This window comes from Mya arenaria, chromosome 4 (genome assembly GCF_026914265.1).
Source record: "Mya arenaria isolate MELC-2E11 chromosome 4, ASM2691426v1".
Classification (NCBI taxonomy): Eukaryota; Metazoa; Mollusca; class Bivalvia; order Myida; family Myidae; genus Mya; species Mya arenaria.
This window is the reverse complement of record NC_069125.1, coordinates 42,192,430-42,215,627: the sequence shown is the minus strand read 5'-3', so window position 1 is coordinate 42,215,627 and position 23,198 is coordinate 42,192,430. Positions and strand designations below refer to the sequence as shown.

Here is a 23,198-nt window from a genome sequence, read left to right as displayed (position 1 = left end):
ATGCTGTTAATTCTAGAACGAAAACACAAGATCTTAAAATAGTTGATTAAATGTGATGTGTTCTATTCAGATAAACATATTTCAATTATCTAAATGTTTATCGCAATATGTTTCCACTTAAACCCTGATTTTTATTGTTCAAAATAAATAGTTTAAAATATTAACAGTGCATTAGATCATTATTTAGAAACGTTGACGGACAGGTAATAAACTCTTACCAGTGGAATATCCATTGGCAGATACTTATACAACCATAAAATAACCAGTAAGGTTTCACTGTAAACGGAGTTACAATGTAAACAATATCAATATTGAAATCAGAGCTTTATTACTGAACAAAACAATAAAATATTAAAAATATCTTTATGAACAAAGGTGTACAAACCAATGAAATATTCAAAATTTGTTTTATGCTTTCTGGTGATGTAAAAGAGATTTATCAATGAAATGAAAAAAATGGCATTTTACTGTTTCAACCAGTGAAATAACATTTTGATATTTTTCATTGTTGTGAAACCACAAGTGGTGCTACTTGGTGAAATATATTATGATCTTATACCGAAACAAACATTCATCCTCTATATCTTCATAGCAAGGCCAATCAAAACAACATGGCCAAACAAAACAATAAAATATTCAAGATATCTTAACAAAATATTGCACTTATGATACACATAGTTCAAAATGAAACATTAAAGGCACAAAGTTTAAAGGCACGCACAGATCTGGGAGTAGGATTTGATATTGGTCCCAGCACACATTATCATTAGGTCATAAATCAAAGCACTGTGGGTTAGCAGTGAGACAATCTCTCTGCATTTGTAGGCACATCTTTTTAAAGGCATCTTATGATTTTATGTCAGGATGAGTTAACAATTATTTTCAAAGCTCATCTGTTTTGTTCTTCATTAAAAAAAGGAGCATAACCTGGCAAATACTACAGTCAAAATTATGAGCCTTGTTAAACATATGCCTTTTTTTCTCCAGCAACATGAGTATCAAGTTTTAATTGAATACCTTTAGCAATTTTGAAGTTAAAGTGATTGCATGCATACAACAATGACACCCAGGCAAACAAAAAACAACTTATAAGGCAATATATATGAACTCACATACCTTACCTCAAATACATTACTCTTCCAAAATGGACATTATATGACTTAATCAACTACATTCAAATCTGATTGATCATTAAATAACAAGTATTTGGAATCAAACAAAATACGTTTTATGAAAAATTAAAAGTTGAATTATCTTTTTTAAGAATACATTACGAGTGACTTAAATTTTCTCTGAATTCGAAACTTGTGAAATAAGCTAGACACAAACACATTCAAAACATAGGAATTTGAATCATTGTATGGCCAGAAAACATGTTTGAAAGTTATTTTTGGACCAAATACTAACAAAAAACTATTTTGTTAAAAAATTACCAAAAGCTACATGTACTCGTACATGTAGTAGTTAAAAAAGGAGCACTGCTCCGGATAGATTTCAATCAGGTATACTACTATGATCACCCTGACTTTTGATAAGCACAATAAATTAACGTTATATTGACATACAAGGTACATGTACAACACTATGCCCTTATTTTGAAAAAACTAAATGTGGTTAGCAACCCACAAACAGGTTTTTCCTATGCCAGAAAAGTGTATGGTAACTGAAAGCTATTGGTGACCAGTTTTGTTGGATATTGTGGTTTGTGTCAGTATTTGGTCCCATATGGCTTACAAACATCAATACTGACCAAACAATGTATGGTCGAACTTTGAAATAATGTGTATACAACAAAAATAATTGTAAATCAAATAGCAGTAGCTCAACAAATCATTTATTTTAGATAACAATTAATTTAATACGATTCAAAAACTATTTCCCGATCAATATTTGTTTACATAATTGCTAACATATTCGTTGTATAGGAAAGAGCACCAATAATAATCTAGTTTTGTAAACATTTAAACATATAAGACAAGATTCAAACATATTGTTTAGCAAGGGTCATATTTTCTTGTGAAAATATACAGTAATATTGTGAGCTTGATGCAAATATACACGTATTTCATACAACAGACATTAGTAATGCTAACTTTGTCACAGGCTCTGAAAAAGTATGCTGCCAATCCGGGGATCAAACCCGGGACAGCTTACTTGCTAGTCAGGCACTCTACCAACTGAGCTGAACCCACACAGATAACTGACCAGTGAGAGTCAGTATCATGACAACTTCACAAACGTCACACAAATATTTCATATGATAGCAATTCAAATGAGTGCCACAGAGGGAACGCCAATGCTCATCTGTTTTTTCGAGTCCAACAAGGGAAATAACTCAATAACTATTACAGCCAGATTTATACACCTAGTCTTTAACTATTTTTTCTTTACAGCCAAGATTCATGTTTTTGCATGCCGCCGTCACAGGTCTATGACAATAATTCATTTTTGTTCTTAAAAAAACCCAGACCAGTTAAATAAATCAATCAGGTATTATATTAAAACATCAATAAATATTCCTCATTATCATCCATATATCACAAAACAATTTATGACTGATATCAGTCACAGATGCCCAAGACAATAACAAAGATATGTTGCCACAAACATTATTACATTAATGAATAAAATCAAACTACTACCAGGATATCAATAAATAGGACCACAAACTTACCCCCCCCCCCCCCGGGACAAAATAAAATTCCCCCTGCCCCCCCCCCCCCCCTCCCTCTTCTCAATTATTTATGGCAGACAAAATCCCCAAATGTGATATTCAAATTTCTTTCCATTTTTTAAAGATTATTGAACATATAAATTGTTTATGAAAAAAGACCTATCAGCATACACAAAGGTAATATTGTCATGACTAGCACAACTAACTCATTTACTCCCATCTATACTACAAACACACGATTTAATAGTTAGATTGCACATTTGAAGTTTTTACATTGCAATTATTTCATTTTTATTCTTATGCCTCAGTCGGATATTATACAAGAATGCATTGCTCCATATTCCTGAAATCTCCTCAGTTTGTAAATGTGGAAAAGAAACTGGAGAAAAATCCCCCGCCATCCGGTGGTTTGTCTGTCCGTACAGGCTGACGATGGATAAACCGATTTCGCTCCACAATAAACTTCTTTGCTACCTTATCCCATTCCCGCAAACTTAGGATCTGAAATTTCAAAATGTACTTCAAATGGCTTTCAACCCTTTGAAATAGTTCACCATACGTAGCAGCAATTCCTGTAATACCACTACTCCATTCCAATAGAATCATAAGGCAACATTCAAACAATGTTTCAAATTACGCAAAAAAAAAATTAGTTACCATATCCAAAAGCTGTCCATTGAGATCTGTTTAAATGTTGTATTATATTTTTCTGATTTTCAATCAAAACATAATAGATAATATTGTATACTTTTAAGAAACGTCAACAAAATGTTATTACTGCATAGTGGTTTCGTTTGGCTTGTGAAAAGTTCAGTTACTAGTGAACATAACTGAAGTCATACCTTATAAGGCCCATTGTTTGGCTTTTTTGGTCGCTTGAGGGGCATTATGATAGCAGGCATCCGGTCCATTGACCTTTCAGCCATCCCAACCTTCTTCAAAAAGGTCAGTGGAATGACCACCTCACCCGCAAAATCGTCCCGCCCGATATGGTCGTGGTCAAACACAGACAACAGGATACAACTGCCCGACTGCTTCAATGCCTCCCTCGGTATATTGGGACTGGGGAAAAACAGGAATAAAAACTCATACCCTACGGCTAAGTTATTCAAGTACATTTGCAGTATCTTTATTCTTTCATTTTCATTTCTTACTAGTGACTTCATAATAAGCCTACTCAGTTTATGATTGTTGTTTTGTGTGAGTTCATGCTGTATGGATGCATGATGGCATGCACATCAATTTATCAAACCCACTAGCATCAGAACACCTTGTAGTTCATGTATAATTGAAGTCAATTTTTCACTATATAATAGACAAGGGGAATTGAAATATTAAAGTAATCACCCACATAAGTCAACCACGTTTTTGATGTTTTAAGTAAATAGCTTTAAGAGTCAAGTGTTATAATATATATTCAAACTTTTCATGTTTCTGTCATTGCTATTTCATTTTCAGTTTTAGTAACCTCTCAAGATGAAACAGTTTATACACATATGTCCTTACTGGTTTTGCATCTTTGTTACATCACAGGGGATAAAATAATCATGAATCAACATTTCATTGTTTTCTTTATAAAACTGGGATTAAACTATCTTTAGACCACTTACAACTGGAAGGTGACATTAAAGACGGGGTTGAGGTTCTGCTTGATAATGTGTGTTTTCTGGGAGCGGGAAAATCCAAACAGGCTCTGGGGCTGAAGGCTGACCTCAACATAGGGGTCACTGTATCCGCTGGTGTCCTGACCCGGCAACTCACTGCCACGTAACACTGTGGATGAACAAAATATTTAGTGGCATATGTCCTGTGGGGGTATGTGAGAATACAACAGTTTCTTGTGGTGCACGTTTACCACTACATTAGGGGCCACTGTATCCTGGCCTGGCAACTCCCTGCCATATAATACTATTGATGTACAAACTATTTAGTGGCATAAGACACTGGAGGCGAAAATAATCAAAACCATCTCTGCGGCATGGGCTGACCTCTACATAGAACTTCACAGTCACTGTATCCTCAATCAGTGTCCCATCCAGTGAGGAGATGCAATATACTTCTATCTATTGAAGCATGTGTTTAATTTGCATTTATGAAAAAAAACATCACTACATGAAAATTTATAATGGTCATGAGTTGGACCTGGTAGATATAACCACCTCTTAAGTCTGGCATAGATAATCAAAGTTGAAAAATGTTAACATAGAGCGAACAAGTCTTGTTTAAAATGTTTATATAAATGAAGTCCAACACAAGCTATACATTAATTATATAAAATTGCAGTGTTTTATCAAATGCATATAAAGTGAGTGTCTCCATGACAATGCAAATGTGTGTACTTGATTCTGGTCAGAACTATCTCAACATTTCAGAAAAATTCCGCAGGCTGATTTTGCATTAAAATATATAATGTGTGTGTCATGTCTTTACATCCTTCTCTGAAAATGTGAAGACTTTATCACATATACTATGAAACTTTTGGTTTCAGAAGCATTGCTTTTTTTTTTTTGCTTTGATCCATGTTTCTATCGACAATGGCGGATGGCTGACCACTCTGGTCTCTTGTCATCTTTAATGGATGTTCCGTCATTCCTAATAAATTCAACCCACTTGTAAACAAATAGCTTCCCACAACTTCAAATGTCTCAATTAATACTATAGATTCTCTCCTGAAAATATTTTTAGTTCCAAGAACAAATTTCCCATGCTAAGTAATACAATGTGGCCAGTTGGCGACCAAACAACAATGATTTCGCAACAGATCTTCTTGCTGCTTCAAACAACGTCTTTGAATTTAATGAATTGATATGAAGATGTGACATTTGCGTCACATATTTTAGCGCCAAATTACACTATTTAATTATGGTTACATCATACAGAAGAAATTACCACAGTTTCAAAAATGTTGAGATAATTTTAACCCGAGTCAATTCCACATGTTTTGTCAAATTGTTAAATTCATCATTTCTCTATTATCAATGTGGTTTGCATGATGAAATGTACCAGATAACCAACATTTTCAACTAATTTGCTCATTTTATGGTTAAATTCCGCAAACTTCCTGAACATCCCTCATACTTATGACTAATTTACTTATCAAAAGAAAATCTTATAAACTGTTAGCTTCAACGCTTATTCTGTATAAAGTTTGTAACCATAAAAAGTAAATTGGGCCGATTGTTTATAACTTTGTTAGGTTGACAATGTGATTAATGCATCATTGTTAACTTTTGAATGTGAAATATTAAAAGATGCGCTCACATATTTAAATAGAAACAAGTACAACTGAAACAGTTATCTCAAATTTTGTTAGTTTAATACAGCAGATCACAATTGTATTTTTCAAACTTCCATAGCAGTAACAATTTGAAATTTAGCAACGATGATGTTAACAATGTTGTCAACTTGATTAAAGGTCTGAACAATCAGCCCATTGAGTTACTTCATTTACCTGTGACAATGGTAGTAATGTTCCCTCTCGTCTCCTCAAGGTACGATGCTTTGTATGCCAGATGCCCGTAGCTTTCTGTCGGTGTAACCTGGGGGACGATTCAAGCAAGGATTTTAGGCGTAACTTCAATTATTTAAAATCTGTATTAACATCAAAACATATTAATTGTTTTTATTTCCTCAACTTTTAGTTGTTGTTTTTAAAACACACACAAATATATAGCAAAAAAAAAGAAAACATGATTCTAAGATCATTTTAATTTACTGCTAAAATCAACTAAGATTCTATATTGAAACCCCAAAATTTTAAAAAGGGGTGATAAAGGCTCAAATAATATTTTACATTACAAAAACTAAAATTGAGCAATATAAAGATATAATCTTAAGTTTCCTATTTTCTGAGGAACAGAATAGTTCAAGCATTAAAAGCATTGAAAAGATTAGATCTAATCACACCTTTCGTGTAAAGGAACAAATAAAAAATCTTTATCAGAAGATCTCCTTTCAATTACCAAGTACAACCTACCACATCAGAAGCCAGATTCTCGAAGTACGCAAGCATGAGTTTGTCCGTGTGCTTGGCGTTGATATCGAGCATGTCTCGTAGAGCCTCACAATCGAGATTTGCCAACTGACGATCATCCAGACCACTGCGCCCAAAAAATGACATCAAACACCGCAGGTGCTGGAAATGGAAAAGGTTACAGGTTAAGCTTCATTTAAAGGTTATAAAACATCATATTAGGTCTGTTCCAATGATAACTAGACACTTTATATTACTGGGGCTGTGTTCAATAACCACCTTAGATTTAACTTAATCTCAAGATTAGAATTCAAGTGTTTTGATTGGACAGTGAATTTAAATAAATAGCCAATGAACTAAATGAAAGCTCCGAGGTGTGCCTAAGGACAAGGATAATTATGATATTGAATATGGCCCCAGGTGTCCATTTTGAGAGAACATGAGAAAAGTGGCCATGGGTTGGGATCTATTCTCTGTCCTCTTGGGTGAGAGGCATATGCATTTGCACTTCACTACCTTAACATAATAAAAAATTATATAACACATGCTTTTAAAGGTTGAAGTGGTGTAATGGTAAACATGTCTGCTCTTTCTTCTGGGGTTCGAAAGCCATCAAGGGCCCCTCAGAATTGATACCAGTACCAAACTTTTAACAGGTATTTACTTAAACTTGATTCACCATATCTTAATTACAACTATTTATTTAAACATGCATCACTAAACTAATGCTCATTAACTCTTAGTTGATTCAATTTAAAATCTTTTAACAAATTCACGTTATGAATGTATTTGACCTTACAGAAAAATGAAATCAGAATTTAGAAAACAAATTCAAAAAAAACTTTAATGCATGTAATGACATACCGACTTCATTTGCAGGTAGTACTCTGGATGGTTCTGAAAAAACAATGTAGGAGAATTTATTTCCAGTCCTTTTGATACATATTTAAAATATAAATGTAAAATTCAACTAAAGCTATCACAGCAGTGATGAATACTCCTAAACGTTGACTGCATGGACACAGAAATGGTAAATGGCCACGTTTGGAATTAACAACATATGCATTAGAAAACTATTCAACATTCTGCCATTGGTATGTCAGCCTGAAGAATTTTCAGACCATTTTGTTACTAGAAAAGTCCATTTCTTCTGTGAGAGTGAATGAAATGCCAAAGAAAATCCTAGGTGCACAATTTCCCTTGCTGAACAACATTCCTATGAAGTTTCATATATGTAGGTGCAATACTTTTTGTGGTACATGTATAACAAGTTCTGGGGCTGTTACTCCAAAATGTTAGACAAAGTGAAATGTCACACAAATTGAGAGTGCACAATTTCCCATGCTGACCAACATTCCTTTGAATCATGTCTATAGAAGAAATACTTTTAAAGCTACATACAACATAAGGTTTTATGAGGTAGGATGTGTGCAACCCCAATATAACCCTCAGATATATCTAGCTGTGAGTATATAAAGTTTAACTGATAAGGTTTTATGAGGTAGGATGTGTGCAACCCCAATATAACCCTCAGATATATCTAGCTGCGAGTATATCAAGTTTAACTGATAAGGTTTTATGAGGTAGGATGTGTGCAACCCCAATATAACCCTCAGATATATCTAGCTGCGAGTATATAAAGTTTAACTGATAAGGTTTTATGAGGTAGGATGTGTGCAACCCTAATATAACCCTCAGATATATCTAGCTGCGAGTATATAAAGTTTAACTGATAAGGTTTTATGAGGTAGGATGTGTGCAACCTTAATATAACCCTCAGATATATCTAGCTGCGAGTATATAAAGTTTAACTGATAAGGTTTTATGAGGTAGGATGTGTGCAACCCCAATATAACCCTCAGATATATCTAGCTGTCAGTATATAAAGTTTAACTGATTTTGTCAGGGAATACAGAATTTTGCAGAATATAAAAAAACACCTATAATACACATTTTTATAAAACCTCATTTATGACATAATTATACCAACCCCAGCATGTATCTAAGCGCACCATAACAATACAACAATGGATCATTATATAAGCTGCTTGATCATGTAAGGATTATGAACTGCTTGATCATATTAGGAAACAGTTTTGGCATAAGCTGGTCCTTGAAAGCATCTTCATATTTCTTTCAATGAAACCAAGCAAGTGCTTATACATGACAAACACTCACCCCAGGTTTTAACTGAGCACACAGTGTAGATATTACAACCGACCATAGCTGCTCAATCATGTATGGAAACATTTTCGGCATAAGCTGGTCCTCAAGCGTCTGCAGATTGGTTGCAATGTAGCCCAGCAATGGGTCCACTGACTGCAAGGTAAAGAAGACATTGTATGAATTAATAACTGGATTGTGTAAACCCTTGATAATTATCAAGTTTATTTAAAAAAAGCAAGTTATTGAAATCCAAACCTACATTATTTTTTTAATCAAAAGAAGATATTGAAAAATTTCAATATATACTGGTAGTTTCATGTTTCTTCTTTGAGGAAAAAGAGCCCCTACTACATTTCAATTAAATCAAGCTTCCATGCTTAAAGAATCATTTCCATTATGAAAATGAAACAATTTTAAGAACATGGTTAGATACGCCATTGCAAAAATGCTCAAACCTTTATGGAAAATTCACCTAGATACAGTAAAAAAACGAACGTAATTCTATGTATAGCCATTCCATTTTTCAAATTGACAAACAAACATACGGAAGTCTTCTCCGGGGATTTTTTTGTGAAGAGCTCCGTGAATCGATCAATCACCACTTTCATCTTGTCACAAATTTGTTGTAGCAGACCTGCACATTTGGACAAAATTTCCTCATTGGCTGTGTCAATTAGGCGTTGAAGCGTGTCATGTGCCTGCTTGCCAACAGCATCATCGTTGTGGCTTGTGGAAATCATCATGATCACCGTGTCCCAGGCTAGCAGCTCAGAGAGTTCCGATAGGTACAGCCTAACATGCTCAATGTTGTTCACGGTTATACACAACTGAAAGGGTCATAACTAGTCCAAGTCAACCATGATTTCAACTACATCCATGTTCATCATACACCTACATGTATCTCTTTACCACATGACTTCACTCAACCTCACAGCTAAATGTCGTCTTGTTAAAATTGAAAAACAAGCGTCCTAATGTGACATTTATAACAAAAAATTAAATAGTTGAATTTGAGTGTGCAAGGCTTGCAATTTATTATTCAGTGTAATGCAAATTTTTAATGTAGTAAGGTGTTTGACACTTCTTAAGATATTCCATTGCATGCATGGACAAGACTTGATTCATTGTGGATTCCTGAGGAGCATATGTCTTACCCTGTCATTGATATCAAATTCAGCATTTCGGTTGTTGTCATAGTAACAGTTCCTTTCCAAGATGGACTGAATCTTCTGAGCATAAAGTCTTGCTCCATCACAGATAATCTGAAGATGAACAAGACCATTTGAGAATTGCTATGCCTATCATAGTGGAATAACCAAACAGTTAAAGGCTTTACTTATGATGCAAGCAAAACTCTGCAAATAGTAGTGTATTTAAGAAAGTAATTCTGAATATGAACTTAAAGGTAAATAATATTTATAACATACACATAATTTAAGCATAGTAAATAAGGATTATGAATAATTGTACAAGAATATAACTTCAATTAAGGTTGATTGTCAGAAACTGATTGTTCTATCGATAATACTTGTACATACATCGGTGACATTGATCACCCCCATCAAGGCACTGTCCGGGTCTCGGATATCTATCTTCCTCCATTCTCCAATCACCTTTAAATTGAAAACATGATTTGTGATGAACATGATGAAAGATTATAAATACGATGTAATTCCAAACCATAATACACCATTGTTATGTGACAGGACATTGAAGATATTAGTACCGGTATGCTGTCTAAGATTCACAGTCTACAATAAAATACATGTATGCGTACAACATAGTGCATTGATCACACTTAAAGTGCCATACATGTGTAAAATAGTCTCACTTAAATAACAGATATAATTTACAAGATAAAAGATTTAAACCTAAGCATAACAAGAAAGGATGTCGACAGACAAATGAGTTCTAAAAAGGCTAATGTCACAACCAAAAAATATGCAATTTCTAATGATTTATATGAAAGACATAATTTTCAAGATATGATAGAGAATCAAACCTGAGCAAAACATGACAGGACGTCAACAGAGGAATGCGAGTATTTCACCAGGCTCGTCACAACAACAACCTGAAAGTATGATGGGGCACATTTAAATCTCTGCAAAGACATGGCACTCATCTTTAGGTCACAAATGGAAATTAGCAAGCTGGTTAAAGGCCTAGTTTAAGCCTTCTTTAAGTGACACCCCCATCCACCCCAAATCGGTGTATAGTACACAACCTCTGTGTATTGATCTTAATCTAATTGCCTGGTGAGTATTATCAGATCTCTGATCTGAGTATCCTGCTGTAGTTTTTATTATAGAAATGGACCCTAAATGGCCCTGACCCAATAAGCAAATACACAGGAAATTGGCCCTTACTGTGACACCAGTGCAAATAGCAGGAGATGCACAGCAGGGAATTGTCATTTCAAACATTCGTTAAACTAGGCCTTTAAAAACAAACAAAAAATATATTCAATGAAAGATCTTGTACATATATTTGTAAAAGGCTTCTACAATTTCACAAATCGAAGCATATTGGCGTCATGTCAATTTGTTGATAATGATTTCCGTTTCAGGGCTTGTTTGTATATACTGTGAAATCATTAATGTTCGTGGGACATTAATGTTCGTGGTTTTCGTGGGTGGGGTGATCCACGAATTTAAGATCCCACGAAATATAGTCCTTTTACTCACCTTTTCAATTGCCTTGTTATGTATACTATGTAATGTACGCACATAGTATATTCTTCACAGAGGTGCAGTATATAGTGTAAATACCGAACTCACTGTATATCTTACTATTATTGTTTTGGTAGTATATTATATTTGCCTTTAACAAATAACAAACTAAATCAATTCATTATTTCTTTAAAGAAATATTTAATCAATTAAATTGATTGTTTACTCAAATATACGCACCTCTTCGGTGTTTTCACAGTTTACAAAATTCTTAATTGGTATTCAATGGCTTCGCTGATTAGGGTGCATCTTCTTTTATGACCTTAATTTCCAATGAAATCGATAATTGATAGGGTATATGCACTAATTGGCATGTTGTACCACTATTGCGAGTCATAAACCGTATGACGTAGAAGAGGGAAATCATGTGCCCAGCACGTGGAGATAATGCAGACGATTTAGGACGATCGCAGTTTAGGAAATTTTTTTGCAGAAATGGAAAACCACGATTTCAAGTACCCACGAAAATGTAAAATTTCGACAAACCACGAAATTTCATGCCAACGAATATAAATGTTTTCACAGTAATCCATTTCTATGGCAACTTTATGTATTTGTCAAGCGAATGCGTCAGCATATAGGATGGTCGTTGTTGCTCCTAGATGTTTATTCAGTTGTAGGAACATGGTCCTGTGACAGCTGTTAATGTAAATGCAAAGGAGTGAGCAATGAGAGAAGTAAAAAAAATTGTCAACATACTAACATTGTTTCCATGGAAACCTTGGTGAAGGCATTAATGCTCTGACAAAGCAAACATGATTTAATAGAGTAAAGATGCTAAGTAAAAGTCACAGCATAATACATATTACAAAATAATTTGATGAAAAACTTATTTCCTTAATCATATGATTTATAAAATAAAGAAATGACAAGGCCATATGTGATTTCTTAAAGGGTTCATGGTTGCTAAGGAATGTGAGGATTAATAGAAAAGCAAGCCATTGTCAAGGTAGTCATTGGTTACTAAGAAAGTGGTTGCTAAGGACCATACAAGGAACATTACTGTTCATTTTGGTTGAAATTGGCCCCCTGGTTTAGTAGGATATGTTGTTTGAATGAAAATTTTGACAACAAACACATGATGGACACTCAATCATCACAATAGCCAACCCTTGAGCACTTTGTGCACAGGTGAGACTGATGGCTGCTGGATGTTACATTTTTAACTCACGGTGAGTTAAAAATGTAACATCTAGCAGCCATCACCACAGTCACTAAGCTTCAACAGTACCGCAACATGTTTTTGACATAATCAACCTAAAAATAGGTCCTGCAAAAAAACACAACAAAAAAACACAAAAAACGCATACATCTTTGTCAATTTCAAGGGCCTTTTCCATGCGCTGCACACACTCAGTGCGAAATGTCTGTAGCCAGTAGTTCATTGACTCCTCAAACCAATCTTGGTAGTGTGACAGACCAAGGCGGAAGGAGTCCCTGCCAAATAAAATAACTGATGAATACTGATACTAAAGTGCTTTTCACCAAGGAACAAAGTTAGAGCCCTACAAACTTTTGAATGTAAAATAACTGAAAATTTTAACCAAATTTTTGTTGAATAACCTTCAAGGGGTTGCAGCCAGACCAACATGCATATATGTACAATTCAAACATAAAGATTTAATTAAAATGAAAGTCTGTTGTAGATTTTTTGGAATTTATCTGCATGATCCACTTATTAGTTGTATGATCATTTTAAACATAGGTACATGGCCATTTTTAAATGCTAAACTAGACAAGGGCCCAAGTCCAAGTCTAGACTTAGATTCAGAAAAGCACTATTATTAATTTACAAAGAATCATCTTTATTCCACTGGATTTACAAAAATAAATGTAAGAAATGGTACAATTTCAAATACATGTAGTAATAAAATAGAGCATTTTTTCCTTGTAAAAACTCAATCAGATGGAAAGGTTTACCAAGTTTCCGCAAAACACCCTGCGCAAGGGTCGGGATGAACCTATCTTACACGAGCGGCTATGGTAGATGCTTTTTCTCCCACCTCAGTTAAACAAAATTAAGTAAAAATGTATTTTTTTGCTGGAACTCTTTTGTGCTTAGTGAAAATAATTGCGTATGGATATGCGATAATTCATGGTTGTCATGGATATTCGCGCAGTGATTCAGAGTATGTAAATGGTCTGATCGGTCTTTAAATAGTTCTAAGAAGAGTGAAGCATTATTTCTTGAAAGGTGCGTGGAAACTGTTTTTTGGTGACATTTGAAGTGAGAAATAATTAACTAGCGTTCTAAATATTGACACAAGACAAGGTTTCCATGATGCGCTACAGACGACAGTCTTCAACAAGGGAGGTAATTACAATGTGGTGACCATTAAAAGAAGTTCCATACGGGCATTTTATCTTCGTCCGTGGGCAAGATAAGAATTTCTAGCATGGTTAAATTAATTGATCTACTGATCTGAGGTGGGAGAAAAAATTATGCAGTTTGGCCACTTGAGTCTGAACTCAGACTTCAGACATGTCCTTAATCATGACACTTGCAGCTACAATTCCAACCACGCGTTTTTTGCAGATTTTGCTATGCACCACAGTTTTTCCTTACAGCCGACGTTATCTGTTTAATCTGTTTTAATTAAGGTTAATAAAGGAAGCTGTAAATCATTAATGAACATATTCCACTGCATTGGCTACTGCCGAATACGTCCCCACAATTGACAGCAACAACACAATTTCCCGTAGAGCAGCAATGTGTTTTTTTGCAAAATATGTGTGGTTGGTAGTGTATTTAACATCTACCTACCTCCTGCTGACATTTTCCCTAATCACACCATGCAGTGTACGCACGGAGAAATACAATCTCAGTGACTGCCTGCTTGCCATCATGATGTTCACAGAGAAATTGTGGTAGCGTTTCTTATACTGATTCATCTTCTCCGTGATCTTCATCGACTCTGCCGAGATCTGAAGGAAATAGCATTTGGGTAAAAAATTGTAGAATAAAATATTTCTGCTTCAATTTCGCCTTTAATGTTAATTAGCAGATGCTGTATATAATTAATTCTTCATGCCCAAACAATTTTTTCATCGATCACAACTGTTAAAGTTTCCTCTTGAAATTCAATACATTGGAGGTATTTCAAGTATTATGTTTTCCTTTAAATAGACATCTACGCCCCTTCCACTAACAGTTAGAATAACTCCTTCAATTGATATATACATGTATTAAAAAATAAAATGAACAATCAAGTGTAAATTTATCAGCCTAACAAGTATATTTAAGTGAATTAATTACTTGAAGGAAAACATTATTATGGTAAAAGAGGACAACATTTATTGACATTTTAATCAACTAAAAACCACAAAACCTAAAAATTTTAGCTAAAAGGCCAATTGCATCAAGGATTCTCGGTTCGTTTCTTACTTACAGTTCAGAAATGAAAATTTCATCAAGCTGTCACCGTCTTATAGAAACCACTTTTTAATTTTCTGAGGGAATGGCCCCTTGGTGCCTTCAAAATTATATGAGCATATCATATAAAAAATATTAACATACAATTTAGTTATTAAAAGAAACAAAGGGCAATTATTCTGTAGTTAACTATAATAGAGTTAAGGTTCCTGTACACTGCACTTCCTCTCATTAAGTTCTATCACTGAATGAAGTTTATTTAAATTCCATGTGGTAGTTTTCAAGTTATGCTCTGCACCAAAAAAAAATGCAACCGATCTTTCACAGGGTGACTTAAATATACACTTTAAATTTCATTTGTAAGGGGTATAACAAGAGCTGTCACAGAGACATCGCACTCAACTATTCCGCCGCTTTTTGGTGTATGGATTGAAAAGTTTTGGCGAAACATGCATGGATCACTGTTAGATTAGATTTCAATGCAATACATGATGTGCTGAGATATTTACATATATTGAATTGGAAAATATTTGAGGTGGTACGCAAACTTTAATGTAAATTCTAAGAAAAAAAGGGGCATAATTTTGTCAAAATGCTTGATAGAGTTACCTCCTCCTGTGTACAGGTTGGGGGCATGATGGTGAACAAGCGTGCAAAGTTTCAAAACCAGATGTCAATGGACTTTGAAAATATTTGAGGTGGTACGCAAACTTTAATGTAAATTCTAAGTAGAAAAAGGGGCATAATTTTGTCAAAATGCTTGATAGAGTTACCTCCTCCTGTGTACAGGTTAGGGGCATGATGGTAAACAAGCGTGCAAAGTTTCAAAGCCAGATGTCAATGGACTTTGAAAATATTTGAGGTGGTTCGCAAACTTTAATGTAAATTCTAAGTAGAAAAAGGGGCATAATTTTGTCAAAATGCTTGATAGAGTTACCTCCTCCTGTGTACAGGCTGGGGGCATGATGGTGAAAAAGTGTGCAAAGTTTAAAAGTCAGATGTCAATGGACTTTGAAAATATTTGAGGTGGTACGCAAACTTTAACTTAAGTGGGTACGCGGACGCCAACGCTCGGGTGACTAGGATAGCTCTCCTTATTCTTCGAATAGTCGAGCTAAAACACTTTACAATTTGATGTTATTTTGAGAATGTTCAGAAATCCATACCATTTTCTCCAGGGTAAAGCTGACGAGCCTGTAGTAGTTGATGCCGAGACTGTTGAAGAACAGTCGCAACACTGGCAGAATCGTGCAGTGGGAAGCAGTCACATTTACCAACTCTGCAACAGTAAAACACAAAGATTTTATAATTGGGAATATTAAATATGGTAATAAACAAAATGAATAAATGAAGTCCTTGGTCTCGTGCTTAAATTCAATGACATCTGGATTCAGTGTTTAAGAAAGAAGCTACAAAAATTCAAATCATGTTTTTATTATGTTCTATTGTTTCCGGAGTAATGGACAACCTGGTTTCACTATGTATGGAAATAATAACAACACTTGTTTGAATTGAAATAAGGGCATTTATTCTAGAATGCCGGAAGTTTAAAGTTATTTTTCCATATCTGGACAGCTAAAAAACCGCCATAATGTAAGAACAAATATAAAATATAAAAACAAAAGGAATAAGAAAATAAAAATAAAATAAACTCAAAAGTGAGGTGAGCCAATAATGTCTTACGTTGTAGGGTAGGAGAGGAGGAGGTGGTTTTCCAAAAATTTTTTAGCATGGTTCTGCTTTGAATCTGAACGAAGAGTGATGGAATAGGAGTGCCTTGATTGGCTGATATTAGTCACGTGGTTTAAAGTTTCGGTCACATGATTTAAGACGATAAGACAATTGGCTCTGACGTCATTGGTCTAAATATACATCTTATTAATATCAAACAAAGACATAAATACTTTTATATGTTTATAAAATTCATTTATGTTCTATTGTTTCCGGAGTAATGGACAACCTGGTTTCACTATGTATGGAAATAATAACAACACTTGTTTGAATTGAAATAAGGGCATTTATTCTAGAATGCCGGAAGTTTAAAGTTATTTTTCCATATCTGGACAGCTAAAAAACCGCCACAAGGAACGACCGCCAGATGAAACCAGGATGTACAAAACCGGACGAGTTAAGGGAACTGCATTGAACTCAGAATTTTATTTTTATTTAAAAGTATATATATATATATGTAATAAAAAGAAAGATACATACTATGAACAACATACATGACTAGACAATGATGCAATAGTAGGGAAATTGGCAAGACCAGCTGGCTCCACCAGACTGGTGTACGTACACCCTTTAAATAAATACAGCAAAGAACATATATGTAATCAACATTGATGAAAGTCACTATCATCCGGCTGGCTCGACCAGACTCAATTAAAAAAGATGCGCTTTATAGCTGTTTTCAGCATATCAGGCGAGCGTTGGGAAGGCGAGGCATTTCGAGAACAGCTCAAGACCTCATTCTCATTTTTATTATAGAATAGCTTTTAGAAGAATTCTTACAATTTTTTTCATATCTTTTAATTATCTTGATTGAACAATTTGTTATCAAATCTATTTTGTAGCAAGCAAATCATTTTTTAAGTCGTGATTCTAAAATTTAGTCACACAAAGATGCAATCATTATTCCACAAAACAGCTTGTCAAGAATCTTAGGCGATTTCTTTCCCAGTTACTCAATTGAACAATGCAACCTAATGCTTAAATATATTATTGTAATTAAGTACAAACTATACATTAAGTGCTTCATTAACCAAACGCCAAAAACCTATCAAAATTCAGAACAATTTCACACACCCATACAAATTTTTATATCATTTGAAAAAAAAAGGCCACCATCTAAACCATCATAACTTACTTTCCTACTAAAATAAATAAATGTTTTTACCTTTCATGTATCTCCTTTAACATACATCAACAGTGATAATTATTTTCACATTTTAAACACCCCATCATTGTTCTGCATGAAATCAATAACTGATTGCCTTTACACTTATTAAGTTCATGCACAAAGTTGACAGCATCTCAATTTTTTTCTTACCAATGAGATTTTCAATCTCCACCGTAACCTTGTCCCTGACCTTCGTCTTTGTCTCGTGGACCTCAGCCACACGTTCCTGGATCCAATCCTCAATCCCTGCTTGAAGCTTCTTCGTGAGACGGTCTGATATGTCAGCCTTTGGGTCACAGCTGGCTTCCCAAAGGTCAAGGCTTAGCAGCTGGACTACCACACTGAAAGTGCAGGGTAAGTTAAAGGTTTACAAGAATGACTGGCCAGGTGAATTTCCTAGAATGTTTTTGATACAAGGAAGTTTACCAAGACGAATCTAGCTGTAATAAATGTATCTACCATTAATTGTTAATATCAATGACATAATTTACAATAAAATTAGAATAAACTTATTACTTATGAAAATATGTACCAAAGTCTGGCTTTGAGCACATGGAGAGTTTCCATGGAAGGAGGAAACAGGGGAGGTAATTCATCCACCTTGCTACTCTTCAGTTGAATGTAACGTGCTGCCACACGCCGGTAGTTTGACAACTGGGGAAAAAGGCACTACATGTTAAAAAAATCATACTAATTCTATAAGTTATACATATATAAGTGAACTCTTAAGCTACATCATAAATTGACTGTAGATATTAAGGGAACACTTAGGAAATACATCATGAATAAAGCGTGTGAATACATTTATTTATTTTTTTTACAACATGATCATTTACTCAAAACTAATGGAATGGTTCACATTGTTCTCCTTCTCTTTCATTTTCTTAAAACAATTCATCCATATATCTGGCATTTATATCCTACTTTATAATTTAAAGCAGACCTCTTTAAAAGGAAACAACAACACAGGCAGAAAACAAAATGCACATTTTCCATTTTTTTCTTAGTTCTTCTTTCATGGTAAACATTGATAACTAGCCAAACCTCGATATCAGTGAGAGGCATGCGATCTATGACGTTCTGCTGGCCTATCTGCATGGCCGCCCAGGTAATATGTAGGTCCTCGAGGGCGTACAGGAGAGTAAAGTCTCCCCTGTCATCAAGCTCATCCTCACACTGCAGCTCCAGCAGACAGATCACATTCCTGCAGGAGATTCACCATTTTAATGCTCTGCATATTCTGTGTATGTTATTTGTAAATTCCTTCAATCAGTCTAACAAATAGTTTTGTTTGTCAAAAACTTTTTCAAGGGTGAGAAGCAATCTCTGACCTGGCATGGTTTGATACACTTGTGAAAGCCAGGAATAAAATATCCTGAAGGTATAAATTTACAATCAAATGATGAAATTTTGAAAACATAACATTAGCATCTTTTGAGAGACAATTGTTGGAAACAAACTTCAAAGAAGATAGCTTCATAAATTTGCAAGCTTCTTCCATCTAGGATGTTAGTTAAAACATAGACATTACACAATAGCCTGTGAGAGCTTGGATATGCAGTGGGCTTCTGCAAACATCTTCAGGATTCTGTGGTCTTTCAGACTCATGCATCCATACTGGTCACCTACGTGCCTCTGTAATAGAAAAAACATCATTCAAACAATGCACTACATTCTAAAAGACCAAACTCCTCTATTTTTAATTCATCATTTGGTCCCCCACTCTTTCCCCTCTCCTAAAATAAACAAAATAGGTCAAGTGCACTAAGTTTAAAAAAATAAAGAATTTGAAGAGTGAAATGTCAAGCCTATAGGTACTTGTGTCAACTCGTAGACAAATAAATATTTTTATGTTCAAAATATAATCCTTAATACGGAATTGCACAGTCTTTGTTATTTCAAGAGATATGAGCAGACTGTATTCATATGACCATTGACCTCTAACTGTGACCTTGACCTTGAACTGAGCTGGTTGTAATATGCACTCTGCACATCATCCTAATACCATGATAAATTGTGGCGAGTTATTTCAAAATCCTTCAAGTGGTTCAAGAGACATGGAGTGGACATGATATGTATTTATATGACATTTGACCTCTAAGTTTGACCTTGAACAGAGCTGGTTGTAACTTCTGCTCTTCACATTGTCTCAGTATCACCGGGTAATCATTTGTGGCAAGTTATTCCAAAATCCTTCAATCTGTTCGAGAGATATGTAGTGGGACACAATTTGTGATGGACAGACAGCAGACAGATAGTCGGACGGACAGACAACTCGAGCAAAAACAATATCTCCCCAATGATGCAGGAGATAATATTATTCAACTTCACTAAATCAAAAAGTACTTAACCATTACTGACTCTTCCATGTATGTTAATGTGCTACAAATAAGGGAATTATAATCTTTACAGAGGGATTTTTCCTGGATGTAGCATAGGTGTGTTTGAGGAACTGACGGTAGGCCTGTAGATAATCCTCACTGGAATAGTGACATCCTTCCCCAGGAGCCTGAAACAATGGTAAAACACAGTGAGGGCATTGGTTAGGGGCATATCTGTTAGCTTGAACTTCCTTAAACTGAAACAATGGTAAAACACAGTGAGATGAGTGGTTAGGGACATAACTGTGAGGTCGAATTATTGTTTATCCACCCCCAAACTCTAACATTGGAAAACATGGAGAGGGTAGTGGTTCAAAACGTGTAAACGCAAGTGTACTACTGCTTGAATATACTTCAAGCTTGTTTACCAAAAAGTATAATTTTGATGACTGTCCAAGGCATCAATTTTTTTCAATAAATGTTGGGTTAAATTTTAGCAAAGCCACTGCAGTACGAGGGTCAACGCTTCTCCATTGTCATTTTTTTTCAAACAACTCTTGAGTTTGGGCAAAAGAAACACAAAAATCATCAAAATTATTTCAGTCAGAGAAAAGGGCCCCGATATTCATGAGCATATTGTCTCTGGAAACATGTGTTATAAGTTTCATTTGAATGGCATTAACAAATGTTTAGTTATTGTCAAAGCCACAGTAGGGTTGACAATACCTCAACATTGTGTCTTCAAAAAACAAACAAGCTAACAAATTCTTTGAAAAGCCGATTTTGTTTACAGATAAGAAAACATCTATGTGACTGTCACCATGGTAACTCACCAGCCTGTATGAGATACTCAGTCTAAGGTGACACTTGCCCACTGCACGTGGCTTGCCCTTGCTTGGGGCAATAGACATGATATCGTACCATTCGTCTGTACCCAGGGCCAAAATATCCTATAATGGAAAAAAACAGTTTATAGCAGGGAAAGAATTTAAAAAAGATTTCTTTTCATATGAAATGTTTATTTAATAACTCTATTTATTTTGACTTATGTACACGTGTTAAGTTTGTTACTTTAGTCAACATTTAATACTTGCACTGGCAATAGTGTGCCTTTAAGGTAATATATTTAAATGGCCACACACATAGGTTTGTTTCATGAAAGGATTTTTATGTATGTGATTTTGCATTTTATTTTTAAAACATGATCACTTGATTAATCACTCTGGTCATTCAATCTAACCCTTCAACCAATGACATTTAATAAAACAATGAAAACTTACCCTGACAGGAACAACGATTTTCCCAAAGCAACCGTCAGAGATAGTGGTGTCTTGTTCACTACTGTGTCGTAGTACACTTAGAAACCTAAACATATACCAAGCAAATTAATCAGGAATATTTGCCAGGTTAAGTATAACTACAGCTATGACCATATCCCCAGAAGCTGCTTGGACACAACTATGCTAAATGTTTGTTGAAAAACATGAGTATTTGCATTATGAAGCTTTAATTGTAGTGTTGTTGAGAAATGTGGCTAAATGTGACACAAGCTTTTTCAGACTGTAGTAAGTTAAGTTAGAGTAGGTGAAATGTGAAACAAATTGTTGGTCCACAATTTCCGATGCTCAAAAGCATTCCTTTTAAGTTTCATGAGTGTAATTGCAATACTTAAAAAGCTACATTTTTTTACTAAGCCAAGAGCGAAAAGTATTTGTTTAATCCAATGAAATGTCAAACAATTAGCAGGTGCACTGGGAATTTTCTATGCTGCTGGATAGAATACTTTTGGAACAAAAGGGGACAGAAAGGGACAGGACTCTATATATATGTGACAGGGATTGAGGGATTGAGTACTTGTTTTCCTCTACTACAATATGTAGCCTGCTTGGAGCGTCCACGTTGGGAATGGAAAATGATTAAACAATAAATAAGTGTGAGTAAGACTGATGTTACTAGACCTATATGTTTCCATATTGAACAATTTTGGTAACAATTGAATAAAAGAATGCTCAAGTTTAGAGAGTTGACAACATGATTTTGGTAAAATCTTGACAAATTTTAGGGCCATTAATCTTCAAATTAATCTTGTGATCTGGTTGTTGATCTCACTCAGTCAAGATATTCTGAGAATAAACATTGAAGTCAAGTTCTGTAAAGATTAAATAACAATAGCTTATTGGAGTACATATGAAAGTATGATGGCGTGGAATACAACAACGCGCAACAAGAGCCCTATATGTTTGCCATGCTGCTCAGGCAAAATAAAAGACATGCTCTCCAGGTCAATCCTATATAATGCACAATCTTCTTAAATTATCAGTTGATGAAGGGGCATTACTGGAATAAATACGAGTGATGCTGCATGTAATTTATGTGCAGTGAGCACATGTCTCATATTTCATGCAAATTTCTTGACAATCATATAGGGCAAAAACACCTTTAAGATTGTACATGTTTGCATTGACCTGGAGTCTTGTAGAAGATTAATTTGAATAACTACTTACGCTTTGAGAGGCTTTTTCTCCGGCTTAGTATCCAGTGATCCCTCCTCATCACATACATGAATATGCAGCTCATCCGTATGGAAATCCTCGATCTCCCTGAAGTATATGAACATAAGGTAAATGTAGATTACTGATGTATGTATGAGTGTGATCTTAAAATGTATATTTTAACAAGGTTGTTAAATAATGTAATTCAGGCATAAATATGTTAAAGGTTATATCTATTCTACCTTAGCTTACATTTTTAAGGGACAAATATATTGCCATTAACTCATTTCAAATTTAGTCAACTTTGTATTGTGCACATGGCCGTATTGCCCTTCACCTTTCAATTTTAAATAACTTTTTTTTACAAATGTTAATAACATAGATCTATCTTATAAAGGGAGGCTTACTGTCGTAAAAATTGGGTCCAATAATTATGTTCTACGGTATTATGACTCTTGTATCACACTGTCATCTGTTGATGTTAGGTCAGTTTCATATTTTCCCATTCAAAAGTGTTTAAATTTCTATCAAAGGTAAATTCATTTGCTAAAACACTTCATTTCATGGTGGA

General features: G+C 34.7%; 1 protein-coding gene across 1 annotated transcript in view; it reads right to left on the bottom strand.

The window, feature by feature from the left end:
• Positions 1-2,893: 2,893 nt before the first annotated feature.
• LOC128232734 (protein unc-13 homolog D-like) overlaps positions 2,894-23,198 on the bottom strand; it is a 30,219-nt gene continuing 9,914 nt past the window's right edge. The window contains exons 6-27 of the mRNA XM_052946451.1: positions 22,640-22,735; positions 21,416-21,500; positions 20,969-21,085; positions 20,225-20,323; positions 19,346-19,449; positions 18,859-19,018; positions 18,347-18,468; positions 17,965-18,155; positions 16,082-16,194; positions 14,307-14,467; positions 12,853-12,979; positions 10,816-10,884; positions 10,352-10,426; positions 9,968-10,075; positions 9,359-9,640; positions 8,826-8,966; positions 7,512-7,544; positions 6,651-6,809; positions 6,126-6,213; positions 4,285-4,447; positions 3,517-3,736; positions 2,894-3,175 (exon numbers count right to left, since the gene is read on the bottom strand). Coding sequence (XP_052802411.1) covers positions 3,029-3,175; positions 3,517-3,736; positions 4,285-4,447; positions 6,126-6,213; positions 6,651-6,809; positions 7,512-7,544; positions 8,826-8,966; positions 9,359-9,640; positions 9,968-10,075; positions 10,352-10,426; positions 10,816-10,884; positions 12,853-12,979; positions 14,307-14,467; positions 16,082-16,194; positions 17,965-18,155; positions 18,347-18,468; positions 18,859-19,018; positions 19,346-19,449; positions 20,225-20,323; positions 20,969-21,085; positions 21,416-21,500; positions 22,640-22,735 — 2,860 coding nt within the window. The 3' untranslated portion in view covers positions 2,894-3,028. The remainder of the gene's footprint in view (positions 3,176-3,516; positions 3,737-4,284; positions 4,448-6,125; positions 6,214-6,650; positions 6,810-7,511; positions 7,545-8,825; positions 8,967-9,358; positions 9,641-9,967; positions 10,076-10,351; positions 10,427-10,815; positions 10,885-12,852; positions 12,980-14,306; positions 14,468-16,081; positions 16,195-17,964; positions 18,156-18,346; positions 18,469-18,858; positions 19,019-19,345; positions 19,450-20,224; positions 20,324-20,968; positions 21,086-21,415; positions 21,501-22,639; positions 22,736-23,198) is intronic.